Source organism: Platalea leucorodia, assembly GCF_965183815.1.
Source record: "Platalea leucorodia genome assembly, chromosome: 14".
NCBI classification, from domain to species: Eukaryota; Metazoa; Chordata; class Aves; order Pelecaniformes; family Threskiornithidae; genus Platalea; species Platalea leucorodia.
The window spans coordinates 8,903,537-8,920,438 of NC_138836.1; the positions used below are offsets into that span (position 1 = coordinate 8,903,537).

The 16,902-nt window shown below is 37.7% G+C and overlaps 1 protein-coding gene across 4 annotated transcripts in view; it reads left to right on the forward strand.

Annotated features, from left to right (window-relative positions):
* The window catches only part of ERN1 (endoplasmic reticulum to nucleus signaling 1), a gene marked incomplete at its 3' end in the record, with an annotated part of 38,948 nt that overhangs the window by 8,649 nt on the left and 13,397 nt on the right, over positions 1-16,902 (forward strand). For 3 of the 4 annotated variants that reach the window (XM_082326998.1, XM_082326999.1, XM_082327000.1), the window contains exons 2-5: positions 3,738-3,849; positions 14,033-14,066; positions 15,088-15,160; positions 16,814-16,886. In XM_082326998.1, coding sequence (XP_082183124.1) covers positions 3,738-3,849; positions 14,033-14,066; positions 15,088-15,160; positions 16,814-16,886 — 292 coding nt within the window. Of the gene's footprint in view, positions 1-3,737; positions 3,850-14,032; positions 14,067-15,087; positions 15,161-15,186; positions 16,465-16,813; positions 16,887-16,902 lie in introns of those variants that run through there. The other variant, XM_082327001.1, reaches the window with a different exon arrangement.

Genomic DNA, 16,902 nt, shown 5'->3' on the forward strand with positions numbered 1-16,902 from the left:
TTATTGTAATTGTTATTGTTATTATTGTTATTTCATTTATTGTAAGCTCCTCAGGTAATATTTAAAGAAATTAAATAACCGTTACATCTTATCCAAAACAAAAGCCTGGAAATATTGATTTTTTTTTTTTTTTTTTTTTGTGTGTGTGCATTAAGTATGTATTAGCTTAAAAGTAAACTAGCTTTTCAACATTTTTGTGTATAGGAGGAAGAAATTCCTTACCTATCATGAATCACTGTTAACTAGAATTCTTTGGGGGTGGGGTTTTTTTTGTGAAATGTGTTGAGATCTTCAAGTGAAAATTAATATGAGTGCAAAATGTTACTGCACAAAGGTTAATTTGGAATAAATTTTGACCACCATCCATTGCTTCTTGTTTTCATCACAACACTGTTTCCAGTGAATATTCAAATTTTTGCCCTTTCTTAATAGGTTGAAAGCAGAATCATTAGTAATGACTGCATGAGCATCTCTAGGCTAGTATGTGGCTATACGTATAGATATGTTTTTAAGGATGACTGCTGTCAGTTACATCTCAAGATCTAATCCCTATACAAAATGAGCATCAGAAGTGAGCTGGCATTTTGTATGATGTCACACGTTAGGGTGTTCCCCCACCACTGCCTGGGTGGAGGAGAGATGAATTTGGTTCCATGGGAAGGAAAAACATAGACAATTCCCTGTTCTGCTAATCCCAATTGTTTGTTGAATATTAAAGCAAACCAGAAAGCTGGGATGATTGTGGTAAAATTTGATGTATTAATTTATGAATTTATGAATGACAGACTCTGGGAGCCAGAGAAAGAAGTCAGAACTGAGCTCCACTGTAGCAGTAAAGCCATAAAAGGATTTTGGAAAGACTGAAAATAAAATCATAAACGGTATATATTACTGGAGTTACCCAAAGAGGAAGTAACTCTATGGAGAAAATGTTCTAAGATATGGAGGATTTCCTAATAGTTGTTCTACTGCTGGTACCCTATGGAATCAAGATGTCTTTCCATGCTTAAATAGCTTATACGTGGTGAGATCAGTTCAATCTGCAAGTCTTCTAATTTTTTGGAGCTCACAAGCAGTTTGGCCTGCAAAGGGAAAGAAACCTGTTCAAATGCAGCTTTCTTTTCAGACTCCTGATATTCCTTGAACTGGTATCTTTTTGGGGCCACATCACAGCCCACTCACGAAATGTTCATATTGTAACTCCGCATTCACAGCACTGTCATTCATTGCCTCACACCAATGATAAGAGTGAGGGAATTTGTCAGTCCGATGCAAGACAACATCTTAGAATTGAGGAGCACTGTCAGTGCTCAGTTAGTGCCCCGCTTGCTCGTTAGTGTGCCAGGCTAGGAAGTTACTGTAATTTTTAGATTATTACAGTGTTGTACAGGAAGCCGTTCCTTGTTTGCAAAGAAGCCCTATCTTTCGCATCAAAGCAGCTATAAAGATATCTAGCATGCAACCCCAAGCTTCCTTTCTTGTTTTTGTTCAAGGATAGGTTTATGCAGCAGCCAGGCAGTGACAGATTTAAAAAGTAAATCTTCTTGGGGAGGCAGATTGTGTCTCACAATTAGGTGGCTTTCAGCCCCAAATGGGTGTGATAATGGAGTGTGGGTTGTATCTTTCCCTTCTGGTTGCAGAATCAGTGGATCTGACTTGTTAAATGCTTATTTGAGGAAGATGGGAAGACTGGACAAGATGATTATAAATCAGCTACACCATCCTAAGTTGTTTTGGGAGTTCATGTACAAAAAGACCTAAAGGTCAAAATTTTCTTGAATTACTTTGATACAGTGGCTACAATAGTTTGCTTTAACAAAAGTAATAATACAAAAGAATGAGAACTCATAAGTCTACTATACAGCATCTCTTTGCTCTTGCATACAAATCAGGTCATTAGGTTAGAAAGATACTCTAAGTTCAGTTCTGATTAGTAACATCTCAAGCTGCGTATTTTATAGGCCAGCGTAACAGGAACTGTTATTCAGTGTCCGTGTTTGAACAAACACTGCAAAGTTTGATTCCAGAAGTATATAAGTGCAGATGTCTGTGCAGCCCGCATAATTTAGCTATGTCAGATAATGAAAATTATATTTATGTGTTAAGATACATCTCCTTTTTTTTGGACTTCTAGCAGCTATTTCTGATCTATGGTTTGTGTATTGTTGATTTTTACTTTCATGTTTTCTGCACTGTGTGTTTTACAGTTGTCTGCTCCAGCTGTTTCCATTATGACTGGAAAGAAGCATGTATAATATTTCTAGGTGTGATCTGAAAATTGGCCAGTTATTACTTTATTATATTATCCTTTTGGCTTTATGCTTTACCTGAAAGTCTAACACTTTAGTTGAGTTGCACTAAAACTGTATAGTTTTCCAAAGAAAGTTACTCCTATATCCATGCATTTTAATTTGGCAATTGTGTGTTTTGCTTTGCAATAATTCTAACATGACTGGTAATTGGTTTTTACAATTTAAGTCATTGAAGACATTATTAATTGTATAAAATGCATACACTTTCATTTCATGAACTGTGGTAGGTTAAGAATTATATTTAACTGTGAAACTTCCTAAACGTGGCAGGTGGCACGCAGCTGAGCAATGCAGATACAGTCTACAAATGACAAGTTACTTGAGCAATAACTAGAGACTTGGTAAATGGAAACAGGTCGGTCGTAGGGTGTATGGAGTCATCTTTAGGCAGGAAGAGTAGACATTAAATTAACATGTTTTTTCTGCTTTGTACAATGAAACACTTTGGACTTAGCTTCACTGTTCCCACGACAACTACATAGTTCTGAGTCCTCGATGTTTGTATGACGCCATTTTAATAAAATTACATGCTCTGCAATAGCCAGGCTCGCAAGCTGCTCCTGCTATAGGAGTAACAGCAGGCACCAAACAGCTCTGTACCCATGCACATAAATATGGAGTGATGTGTCCCCAGTGGCAGAATGATTAGAATGTCAGATTTCTAGGAGATGTCTGTGGATGTTTTAATACATATGGACTTTCTTAAACAGTGTTATTTACTGTCTACTGCAGAAATACAGTGTTGGGAGACATGAGGTACAAAAACACAATTAAGAGGCTTAACAGTATGGATTTCCTCTAGCCTTTAAGCTGCATCTATCCTAAATATTTTGCACTTTCTCAGAGACAGCCTACATGCTTCCAGCTCCAGCATGTCTCTCAGCTGCAGTCAGCCCCGTAGAATATTGATTACCTTTCAGTTTTATTTATCCATGTTCTACCCAGCCAATATCTTTTCATCTCTAGGGGACTAAACCTTGGCAAAAGTATGTTCTGTTTACTTGGTAGTAGCATCACTTTGACATTAACACTTAGGTTCTGTGAGCTGCTTTGAAATTCCTTACCCTAGCTATCTTATCACACAGTCTTTATATCAGTTCTTTCCTAGATCAGCTCTATCTCTGGTTTCTCCTAACTCTAGTACAAGAAGACTTTGATATAAAATTGAAAATGGAGGTTGAGTTGTAGATAGATTATTCATTTAAAGCATCTCCCGGTTTGTGTCTAGGGGAGCTTAGCACAGTAAGCAGTTCTGTAGCAGTGACAGAAAAAAAATAAAAAATCACTGAATTCAAAGGGACAAGAAAGTTGTCCATCTGTGCGATTAAAAAGAAGGATGATGTTCTAGGCAATGTACTGTATGACAGTTATAAGTAAACTCTGTAGTAAATAATTACATTCAGTGTATGGGTTTTTCTCTTCCAGAACACCAGCTCAGTAACTGTCCCAGAAACACTGTTGTTTGTTTCAACGCTTGATGGAAGTTTGCATGCTGTCAGCAAGAGGACGGGAGCAATCAAGTGGACTTTAAAAGAAGGTGAGTAGGAGGTATCCTGATGCCCTCTACTCGGGAACAGTAGTAACAGTCAAATCAATTGATAATTCAAACTGTTGTAGGGCCTGGTAAATACTTTCTTTTCTTTCTTATTTTTGCTCTTGCTCCAAAATTAAGCTACAGTGTTTCTGGGGTCATATTCTTCCTCATATTTTCACTTGCAGATCTTTTCCAGGTTTATGGTTTGTTGTTTTGTTGTTTTTTTTTTTTTTTTTTTTTTTGCCAGAGCGTTTAAGCTGTAGTGGTATAATTGGTAGGTATCACATTTTATGGGAATGAGCGCAATATAAGCAAGCACAGAACAGAACAGATGTCAAGTGAGAGTGTCAGCTGGTGGAACTGGTGGCAAAGGGTTTGCATGACTCTATCTCTGGAATACCCTACGTTCATTGGTGCAGTGGGTATCGTGCAAACCTCGGGTCTTTTTTTCTATAATAGATGTTTAGGAACAGCACAGTTTTTTAAGTAAAAGAACTGCACTTGTGTAAAGAAATTTAACGTTGCTCAGTGACTGGAAGTGATTTTATAATTTTAATTACTGAGCAGAGATAACTCTGTCTTCATGAAAAATTCAATATATAATACAAATTTGTTTTAGTGGAACTCTGATTACATGTGGTAGAAGTGATAGTAGCACTTTCTCTTCACTCTGGGAAATAAATTAGAAAGCAGGTCAAATGGAAAGGAGTCGCAGTGATTGCATCATTCTGTCTTCTATTTTTAAGCCCGATGTCAGTTTAGTAGGTGAGCTGAAATGGTAGGAAATGGATTTTGCGTGTCTGACGTCTGTAGTACGAACCAGTTGTTCTTATTTGTGAAGCCATTCATATTTAAATGCAGATCTACCAGACAAAAAGCTAACTTCATAAATGAGCAAAGAATGCTTTTGTAAGTCCTCTTGGAGTAAGAAGGGGTGAGCAAGTATTTTCTTGAAGGATCTTGATTAGTAGGTGTGATTATATTTTCTCTCTTGTCTCCTCTTTAAATTTAGACCTCTCCTTTCCCTGAACAGTCTTGAATAAAAAAAGGTTATCAGCCTCCTCCTTTATTGTTGCTATAGGCTACTGCAGTGCTAAGAGAAGCTTACTGGTTTTTGCTTGTCATTCAGCTGACATGAGCATACACTACATAGTCCTATCCTAGAAGGGTATTTGTTTGCAGCCAGACTTAGCAAGTGGCAAGAGTTGTTTTGAGGAAGAAATAAAGGCACTTTGGTAATGAAAAGGATCTTGGTCAGAGTGTATTGCTCAAGGAACTTCCCTTGTTTAAAAAAAAAAATGTTGCAAAACTACTCTTGGTATAGAACTGCCAGACTGGATAATCTGATTTTATAGGACTTCTTTTTTTTTCTCTCTGTTGCTAACTATGTATTATTCTGCATCTTAGGTACATGAGGTATGTTCACTTGCTTTTTGCAAAGCACTTATTGTCCATTAGTTTATTTCTGTGTAATAGAAAACCACACAAGGGTCAATGAAAAAAAATAAATTAGTTGTAGTTATCATTGTTACAAGATGCTTCATGAGTTAACTTAGTTAAGTGTACGTGGAACAAGGTCCTGTACATATAAATTGGCGAATTAATTTGTAATGGGAGGGGTTCTGTTTATTTTTGCAAAACTATATTTGTTGGTGGTCACCCTGTGGGTGGGAAGCCCAACAAAAATGCGAGTGTTGAAAATTAATAGCCCATGAAAGTCTTTACCATCTTGCTGTGCTAAATCCCTGGAGAGATTTAATAGTGCAGAATTCAGTATTAATATTAGTGTATAAACACAGTTGTTGGGTGCACTCTCTCTGTCAACAATATGCTTGTATTGTTACAGAGAATTACCCAGTGGGAAGTTGCATGTGTTGCAAGCAGTGTTCTTGCAGGTGACATTTTACCCTGATTATCAGACAATGAACCATGTGTTGTAGTTCATGTGCTTTAAGAAGTTGTGGAGGTCACCTGAAGTGCTGCAGCGAAATTCATCAGGAAGAGAACGTTTTATTACTGCACTTAAGCAGCAAGGTATTTAACAAAGGGCAATTCATATACATTTTATTTTCATTGGGGGAAAAAACCAAGGCAGTGCTCATTATCAGGCAGTACTTAAACAAACATGAAAATCTCGCAATCTGTGGTTTGTTGTAATTTAGCACTGAAGCTTATCTTAGGTATGCAGAGTAAATGAGCCAGTGGTTATCACCACAATAACATGTTTGGGTTTCCTGCCTTCATGTAGTGCTGGCAAGAAAGGCAGTCTGAATACTTGTGCTCCCCATAAAGCAGGCAAAAAAATGGGTCAGTTGGTAATAGGACTCTCCAGTAGTTCCAAAATAAAGCTGAGTTCCCTGCAGTTATATGTTGCGAGATTGTGGTCCCATTTGTTGAGGGTGCTTAATACCTTCATTTCCCGTTGGCTTCGGTGGATCCTACTATCTGACAGCTCTCAGGATTTTTCAGTGGCCAGGTAACTGATGCTGCTCATTCCCTGGGCTTTGGAAAGCTGGAATATGGTTGGAAAGTTTACAGAAAGAACCCACACTCCTCCTCCCCCCCAAATTTCTGAGAGGCACCTTTGCTCCTGCTGTGGCCCCACAAAAACACATTGTATTGAAAGGCACTTATTTGAAAGGGTATTGAAAGGGTGCGGCACGGTTAAGATCAGAGACTAAATAAGGCTCTTAGTGCCAATAAAAGGAGCTGTGAGTTCTAAGTGACAGTGTGATAGGCTCCCACGTTTTCTGCACTTGCTGCTAGCAAGATATTTAGTGAGCATCCTCAGTAAGATGACTTAGGATGCAATCTCTTCCCCAAAATTGCTGGAAATGAAACTTCTGTCATTTCCTACAGATCCCTTTGAAAGGTACAGGGGCATCGCACTTTAGGCTTGCTTTTATGTGCAGGTAAGAAAGTAGACAGTGATAGAGATGGTGACAAGAAACCCGTTGGCAAGACGGAATCTGGAGAATGCTTTTCTCCTTAATGTCAGACTTTATATTCACGATTCTGATTTCAGTGTGAGCTTTAAGAATGTGATTTTAAGACTGTCCTATTCCCTCACATCTTTGTGAAAATCATGCTGTACGTCTTTGTTAATTCAAGAGCTTGGGTTAATGAGCAGAATATTGAACTCTGAGTTGTTAAGAATGTAGTGTTTCAAACTGTACTCGGGCACAGAGTATTTCTCTTCTTCTGACAGTCACTTCTGTGTATGCTTCTGTACTGTTCAAAGCGATCTCTTTCTTTTCATTCACCAGCTCCTTAAAAGCTTTTCCCCTAAGAACTAATTCAAAGTAATTTGCCAGAAGAACATACAATATATACAGATTTGGGTCTAGATTTAGAGCCAGCAGAAATTTTGTTATGATTTTCAGTTCTCTGTAGCAATCAAAAAAAAAACCTATGGCCCACAAGTCAATTTAAAAGGTTTTGATTTGATACCTTACGTATAACCTATAGACTTCAGTGGGCTAGTCATGATAAGACAAAGTTATTGAGACTGTATCTATTAATGGTATGCAATATGTAGATTTTAAAGGGCAAGTCTGAGATCTGTAGGTCCCACTCTAATAACAGCGGTTATTCCCAGGCAAGAAGAAATATCTTTGTGCATAGCTGTAAATGAATAAGGATTGTCAAAACAAAACAATTGTAGAACAGTACTCTTTTCACCAAATTCCAGAGGATAGTTTGTTAGTATCTCTAACCTCATTTATTGTCATTGCAACAGCAGGCGAGGATGACATGATTTTAAATTGGCCCGTTAGCCCAAATCTTATAGTAGGGCCTCAGGTCAGGAAACCGTTTTTTTCCAGCTCATTCCAGTGGGGCAGCGGCTTACTCATTTGCTGTTACAGAATCTCCCACTTCTCCTTTTCAGTCATTGTTTCCACCTAAGGGCACATTGCAGTGATGAAAATGTGCAACTCTGTCTTGTGCATTAAAAAAGACTTGGTTTTTTGGTCAAAGGGCAAGTTTTATCTTATCATGTGTTTGTGAAATATGGAGAAAAGTCAAATGAATTATATTTAGCATTATGGTTATAGTTTCAAAAATTATATATATGGCTTTTTTCCATATACGTATGCAAAATACGGGCTAGAATTATTTCAGAACAATCTGAAATGTGTCTTGTACTTCTGCCCACTCACAAGCAAATGATACAGGCACAAATATTTTCTGGCCATGATGCAACCAAAACTGTACTGGGACATCTGCCTGCTGTCAGGTTGAAATGTTAATTTCAGGGAAGCGTAACTGAGCCAAATAATTTACTAAATTACGGTACAGTCATTATGTTAACAGATTTCTAATAACTGCTGTACTTGTGAATAAACTCTTAGAGTTCTAGAATAAATCTTTATAATCTAGGATCAATGTCCTTTTAATTCCTTTTTTCCTGACAAAGTTATTTTACAAGTCTTTTTATTAACTAGTAAAAATGAAAGCTTTTAAATTCTTACAGGATAACATTTTTTGAAGTCCCACAATGACAAGGAGAGGTATCAGCAGTCGGTGTTTCTATTCTACTAATGCCCTCAAACACGCTGTGCTTGTGGGCATTAATATGCTTTCCTGAATTAATTTAATGAAGAGTAGCAGCGGCAATAATTTTACTAATAGTGTGTGCATGTGCTTGTATTACCAGATCAGAATGCTAAAGCTAGTGTGTATTGAATTGCAGGATTTTAGTGTAGGAATCGTTAACATATGCTGCCTTAGTGGAGGCTGCAGGAAAAACAAATTGGAAACCCATGGAAATATCTGTCGAAAACTCAGTCTTCCATCCAGCACTGGAGATATTTACAAGATGGTGTCCTGCTTCCTAATTCACGCCCCCCATACTCCAGTTGTTTTGACATCTTTGTTTTCTTGGTCTAGACACTGGAAAGCCTTTGGACAGGATATTATACCAAAAGCTTTATGCAGAACATTGCAAGAAGTTGGCTTTTCCTCTGCTACAGGGAATGGAAGCTTAAGGGAGAGGCAGATGTATTTGTATCAGAGTTTTATCACATTTTCTCTGTGAAGTTTTTGTTCCGATACAGAATGCTTTGTTCAGTGGCTGTTATCACTGTTGTTGGTATTGGAGCAGATCAGGCCTATTAGAATGACTTACCTAATTACAGGGAACTGCAGTTCAGGGAAAATTTGAAAGCAGAATTACGTGATTCCAGCCTCAGCCTGTTAACACTTGAGTGCTGAGCTGTTGAAGAGAAGATAAGACCTCAGTTCTCTGACTTTTGCAAGAACTTTTTCCGTTTGACCCGTTGTGGAGCAAAAGGTGACTTCAGTTATAAGATGACTCATTCTTTTACTAGTCTGTATTCAAGCATATGAAAACTGTTGTAAGACCTGACAACAATAAATTAAACTCAAGATTATCTTTTTATCTCAGAGTGAGCTCTTATTTCAAAACAAACTTTGAAATAAATTTGGAATATGTCCCAAAACACATGAAAATGAATGTGAAGAGTTCATTGTCTGTCTTCAAAGTATCTTCACATAGCTACAACCTTAGTTCAAGATCATGAAAGTGTTAAGAAAATGAGAAAATTTACATCATCTCAGTAGCTATAAATGTGGAGAAATGGCTCCCGACAGTCTGTCTTTCCAGGTGGATGGTGCTAGTAGTTAGCCATTTTCACTTCAGAAAATGATGGAGAAAACTCCTCCATCAGTTTGTGTTCGCTCATTGTGAATAGCCTCATGCACAGAAATGAATCAGATACTGATACTAAATACTTTCTAACAGTTCATATACAACACCTAAATGTTGCCGGAAGCCATCAGAATAATCAGTGTTTAGGTTCATGTGCCAGTAACTACTAAAAAAATTTCCTGCTGCTTTGTAATAACGTCTTAATCTGTTCCATCTACCTTTTTTATCGTTGTTAGTAAATCAAATTTCAGTTACTGAGAAAACAAGTAAAAGCAGGATTTTTTTCACTTCTGACGAAGCACTGTTGTTCTTGATATTGAAGAAAAGTTCAAGGATTTTCTCATGAGCATGATGCTTCTGTACAGCACACACCGAACAGCTTGGAACTTGTCATAAGGCTTTCATTCATGTCTTGATATGCAAGAGTGCTTCAGAAAAACACACTACAGAAGTTGAAGAGACATTTGTGGGATTTCTGGCATCATTTATTAAAATGTAGGATACATTTGTTGATGAAATTGAGTGACATTTTTCCAACAACTTTCAGAAATATAAACTTGGGGGTAAAATCTTAATGCAAGTAAATATTGCACATATGTGTGTTTTCTTTCACTATTATGGTACTACATGGTCAATAAAATCAGGCAAAACTTCTCAGACCTTTGAGATAGAGCAGAATGGAACGCTTTTCACTTTTTTTTTTTGTTTGTTTGTTTTTTTGGTAAAAGTAGGTTGCCCAATCTTAGAAAATTAAGTGAAAACAAGTTATTAGTCCAAAAATGCTGTACTGTGGTGTTATTATTATTATTCACTGTATTTTGGGGGCAGAGATGGAGCTATAGGAAAGCATTGCTAACCAGACTCTCCTGCAGATGCCATGGACAAACCAGGATCAGTTGCTAGAAAACATAATCTACCTTTTGAAATTTCCTGTAATTGTTCAGGTGTTCCTGAGCATTCTTTGAAAAAAAACCAAAAACGAAATACTAATACGTTTGAGGAAATGGCATTCTGTTCTGTTCTACTGTAGAGTGCATGTTGTGTTATGTCAGTAACTGCAGTTAGAAAATTTGGAACTTTATTCAGATAGTACTAGTTTTATACTGTAATTTCATGTAACAACTTCACACCTCCAACAGTTGTTTCATTAAAATTAAATTTAGAAGTTTCTGAAGATAACTTGGACAAGAAACTATTTTCTTATGCTTTGCCTAGGCTGACTAGACAGTGATCTTAAAGACAATCTGCATTACTATACTTGAACAATGTATATGCAGTCAGTTATCACTTCAAAAACAAGTTGTGCAGATTTGTTATCACTAATGATCGTTTGAGGAGGAGATGTTTGGAGATAGGACCAAGTTGCTCAAGCACTGTTGGTGAAGATTGCTGTTGTCTAGCAATAGTTATCATCACCACAGGTGGCGGTTTATTTTTTACAAAGTGAGACACTCCCTGTATAATCAGTTCATCAAGAGACTTGCAGAGTTTGTTTGGCTTTTGCTTTTAGCAATGCTTGTAGCATTTGCATTAAATCTTACTTCAGCTGAGGCAGGTGCCATTTTCTGCTGATTATGAAGCTTCCCCCCCCCTCCCCCCCCCAAAACTGTGAGAGTTTCCCTTCCCATGAAGCATTTATGATTATAAAAACTCTAGCCTGTGGTCTTTAATGTCTCTTTCTTCTTTTGGTTATTTCACCTAGGCTTATGAATACATTGAGTATATACACTTGATGTCTGTTTGCTTTTAGTAGTTTAACCTAGCAGTTCAACTCCAGAGTTGAACCACTTTATGTAATCGTCAGCTGATGCTTTTTTCGTTCTTGCTCTTCTTTAGTAATGGAGAGATGATGTTGTACGTCACCGTGTGTTGCATTAGATATCATAAAGCTCATGGAATACTTGAAGCAAACACTGAAAAATAGTTGGCATATAATCAACTGTAAGTTGGGAGCAGGGGGGTCCCTCCCAACGTATCCTGAAACCAGTTTCTTCACACAAGGGATAGAAATGAATTGCTTGGTGTAGTTAATGGAATAAAGGTCTGACTAAGCCGCATGGTCTGTAGAGACAGATACGCAGTGATGAATCACTTAACTCCTTTGTTTGAATGCTAATTATTCTTAGGGCCTTTTGATGTGTACTTGGGTTCTCAATAAATTAAATGGAGTTTATGATATAATGTGGAGCTCTACACTTGCATAGCATTCCCATCTTACATTAATGAACAGTGGTAATGGTGATAATTCATCATTAAGAGAAAAATTGGTCAAGATAGGTACTCTTGCTATCCGTCTTCTGTGACTACATATCAGTGACTAGGACTGTTAAGAGTACCATCTAAATTACCTCAGCATTTTTGCTGCTCTATGCATGAGGCTCTGAGTATAAGATAACATGACTAGCCTGTGTCTGTGCCCTCCAGTGAGTTTCTTCCCAGAGCCGGCACACTGCTCTGCAGGTCTGCAGGGTCCCTGCGTTAGAGGGAATTTGTTGTGATGTGGAGGGAGACTGTGTTTGACGCTGTTCTTGCCAATGGGGGAGATGCCAGTGCAGTGGTGAGTAACCAGGTGATGAGGGAAATAGGTAAGGCATGAAACTTCACAAGTCTGCTCGCTGAGCAGTGAGTTTGCTAGGCGTGGTGTGGTTCAGTGCTTGAGTAGAGCAGTGCTCCCTCTCCAGTTGGTTGGGTTGTTCCCAGAAGCTTAATATGCTTTTGAGTAGTTTATTCTGACAGCTTTGAGGATGTATCTGGAACATTTTTTAGGCTTAAAGAGAAAAAAAATATATAGTTATGTTTTGAACAAAGCTGCTCTGAGAGTGCTTACTAATGTAAAAAGAAATTGATGAAAATAAAAATAGCTTTACTGTTGTTCCTCGTATTGTGCTTTCTTTCCATCTCTGATATTATATGTGCATCTTTTGGTGGCTACTGTTTTCAGCTGCATTGCTGTTAGAAATCTGTTTGGGTAGGCGTTTCTAATGTTTTTTTAATCTGTTATATAAAAATGAAGGGACATGCTCCTAGACCATTCTCATCAAACCCAGCAGTTTATGTGGTGCAATATACTGCAGGGTGGTAGCGACTTTGTAAGACCCATGTAATGAACCTTGAATTTCTTGTTCTTGTCTTGCTTAGCTCTGCAAATATTACAGTACACTCAAGCTGTCCAGAATCTGTGCCAGTTTCCCAATCAAAGGCTCTCAGAACATCATTGTTTTTGTTCTTATTTCCTTCCTGTAGCATCATGATGTTTGCATGGAGACAGAACAGGTGAAAAAACAGTATTTGTTTGCTTGGTCATCTTTCGTCTTCTTACCCAGGCTTGTTCTAGTGTCATTGTTTGATTTCCCCTGCAGAAGTGAAGATACCTTGCATCCTCTTGACTTCTGAGTTACTTTCGGCCAATATCCCATAAATAAGCCCACACGTTTGTCTTGAAAATTGTAGAGTGTGTCTTACAAGTCTGGGAACTTTCGTGGTTTTGGCATCAGGATTGAAAAATCCCATGATTCAGGATTTTTTTGAGGCCTCAGATAGTAATTTTGAGGTCACATCACCTTGCATTAAAATCAAATTATTGTTCTTAATTTACCGTTTAATAGGTAAGGATTTAGATTTAATATTGTCAGTTTTTATTTTGTAATGTCTTTTTGTTGATGAAAGCTAAACTGTGATTCTGATCACTCAAAATACCAACTACTGTGAGATTGTTTCCAAACATTTTGATTTTTATGTAATGTGGATTCTTGGATAAATTTTAGCGGGGAGATTATTTAAGTGAAAAAATCGGGTTTGAGGTAATTTTGTATAACCCTTGGCAGACTTCTGTTTTTCTTTTCAGTGACATGCTGATCAAAGAGGTTTTATCTTGGAGCAGGAAGTGGAACTAAGTTTTTTCCGACTTGCGTCGGAGTCTTGCTCTTAAGTCGTTGGCAGTCTTCCCGTTCATTTCAGTAGGTGTAGCACTCATAGTTCTCATGGTGTCTGCAAACTTCCATTAGCTGTAGCTTGTTTTTAAGTAAAATTGGTTGTTGAAGCCTGCACAGTGAAAGCAGTTGCTGCAAGTTATGGTCAGCTGCCTCCTGGGCAGCCAGTGCCCAGGGATCACACGCACGTATTGGAAGCAAGAGTTTTTATTAACATGTATACAGGCAGTTCTAACAGACCCCATGTGCTCTGTCCAAGTGAGAAGGAGAAAGCTCAAGATACAATACAGTACTGCCATCTTCTCCAAGTCAGCTCCCAGGGGTAGCTGGGGAGGAGTGTGGGTAAAACTGAGCAAACAACTTCAGGTTTAAAACTTCTTAATTTCTTCTTGTGCTTTCCCATTTTACAAACCTAGTTTCGTGACCAAACAGGAGATCATTGAGGCTGCTGAGATGGCCCCTTTCAAACTCTGTGCATCAGCCTTTCAAAAAGGAGCAAATTGTTGCAGGCCTGACTTAATCCTCTATCTAGTGAGTTCAAGGAATTGAATTGCCAGTATTATGACTTCTTTTTCTGTTTATGCAGATCCTGTACTCCAGGTGCCAATACATGTGGAAGAGTAAGTCTGTTTTGTTTCTCATTTACTGCTTGTTCAATTTTCAATGACATCTTGAAATTTGGTTTAATTTGAACCAAAACGATCTATGTTCTAGAAAAGTTGCATACCCTGCATAAGTCAAATTAAGGTGGTTTAGAGAGCAGATACAGAAAGGATATAGTTAGCTGCATGTAATTCTCTTATTTGTAGCGCTAAGAAGAAACATCCTGTCTGCAGACTGCTCTCTCAAGCCCTTGCTCAGGTTTAGAGATCGACTGTGCTAACTGTGCTAGAATCTTAACTGAGCAACATTGAAAATGACAGAAACAGCGAGGGAGTGATCTCTGGGTTTTGTACTTCTTATTCTCTTCAAATAAAAGACTAAAAATAGTGAAGCATAGGAGAAACTCCAACCACCACCACTACCAGAATCTTCAAATGAAACCCTCAAGCTGTTACTTCAGAGCAGTTCCTCCAGCATAGCAATCTCACATTTAACTAGAAAATTTGGGGCTTTAACTTTGTCTTTGATGTCAGTGGTAATATCCCTTTTTTGTGGTTTGTTTTTGATGTTGGGATTTGTTTGGGGTTTTTTGTAGTTTGGGTGAGGGATTGCCTTTACCTCTCAAATCGACTTCATTCTGGCAACTCTTTTATTGTTCCTTGTCTTCCTTATGCTCTCTGGTTTTATTTATTTGTTTGGTTTGTTTTTAATTCTGTGGCATTTTAAAAGTACATAAATCTTGTTTAAAAGCTTTCACCCAAGTGATTGCCTGACACATTTGGATCTTTGAATTTTCAAATTTATTAATAATATTATGTCATAATGGTTGTGAAACTTCTTTATATTTTTTCATTTTCACAGTTAATAAATGAAACTTCAAAAAATGGATAACACAAAGTAAAAAATCTAATGTCAGATGAACTTCTCTGTAAAGCCAGTACTGACCATAGTTGCTTTCCTGTTCTCTGATAAGAAGCACAGTACTTTTTTTTTTTTTTTTTTTTTTTTAATCGTTTATAACTGCTGCTTAAATCCTAGGCCAGCATTTCTTCCAGACCCAAATGATGGCAGTTTGTATACGCTTGGTGGCAAGAATAATGAAGGCTTGACTGTAAGTATATTTTTAAAATTCTCTCCTCTGATAATTTTTAGAAAAGTGGTCTAATCAGACTCACACGATGGATAAGTCCCCAAGGGAACTTTCTGCTTTTTTGACAGTACTGTAAAGTTTTGCAGGCTTTTCTACTGTTTAATGGAAGTACACCTGTTTCTTGGAAAAGCTTGATCGGACTAGCCAAAAAACAGTGTCTGCTGCCTGTGCCAATGTTAGGATACAAGTTTTTGGAATGACAGTGCCCTATGTTGTGTTGCTAACACCTTTACAGAGTGAAAACATACTTTATTTTATTAGAGCAGGAAGTTGCCACCTCTCTTGTGATCGTCAGGAAATAATTTCCACTTGAAAATGTCAACAACACATATGTTTTGTCCACTTGTACTATTTTTCTGTAACTTGCCAAAATAATGATTATGATGACAAATAAAATTTATGTGGTATTATCCAAATACTGAGTGATCTCTGTACGATTTGATGGGAAGGGTGTACCCAGAATAATACAAATCAGATATGCCACTTTCACCCAAATCCTTAATTTTCTAAAACCATCTGCCACAAGGCAGAATATATATATGTTCTGTGCTGACATCTTTAGAAGATGTCTTTATAAGATTTAGTAAGCAGACAAAAATGCTGAACCTTTTCAAAATAGTCACCAATCCACGTAACCCACAGATACTAACTAATGCTTGACTTTTATTTTTAAACTTTGTGGTGATACTCAGATAAAATGTTTGGCTTCCCACAAGTTTCTTTTCTCTGGCAGCTGCTATGATTTCCCTTAAGAACTTTAATATTGTTAAATAGGTCAGTATTTACTCATCACTCCCCCCACTCCACAGTACAGCCAGATCATAACTTGCAAAATGATTCTTGGTTTTTTTCCTGGGTAAATCCAGGAAGCAGCAATCGATTTGAACCTATTCCTTTATTCTGTTAATCTCCTCTCTTTTTGAAATAAAGTAATTTAATTTCTGTTTAGAATCACTATTATAAAAGTTTTAAGCAGGAGTGGAGTAATTTTAGCATATTTAAGTAAATTTAGCACATGCCTGATCTTTATTGTTGGTGCAGCCTGTCCGTTACTCTTGTGACCTCGTCCCAGTAAAAGTCTCTTAAAACCTAGTAAGGATCGTCACCCATTCTGTAAGTGCAGTAAAGGCTTGGCAGTATCTCAAGAACTCTTCAGTCGGACATTCACGCTTCCTCCTCTCAACAGTTTCAGTTGTATGAAGATATCTGACCTTCATAAATGTTACTGTACGGTCCTGTGGAGAACCATTTTATACTCGTTATAGGTGAGACAAACTGCAGTGTGTTGAAGCCCAGACAGTTTGTAAGTGATGATGGTAGACCTTAAAACCACAGAGTCTTGGCCTCCTAACCTCTCAGCTGCAAGTAGTTCTTCCGTTCTACGTGCAGTTCTCCTGTTGTAAACTCACTGAGACAGACTTCTCTCTGTTCTGGGTTTGCAGAGCAGGGCCGTGACCTGAAATTTTGAGTTCTCAGGCACTGCAATAACACAAACAATAAAAAACCTGTCAGTTGAGATTTCTGAAATTTTCTGACCACCCTTTTCTGTAAACAAATGTGAAGGCTATCATGCCAATGTGAATAAGCTTTTATTGTTGTTTTTTTTTCCCCTAGAAACTTCCATTTACTATCCCAGAACTGGTGCAAGCATCTCCCTGTCGCAGTTCAGATGGGATCCTGTACATGGGTGAGCTCAAATTTAG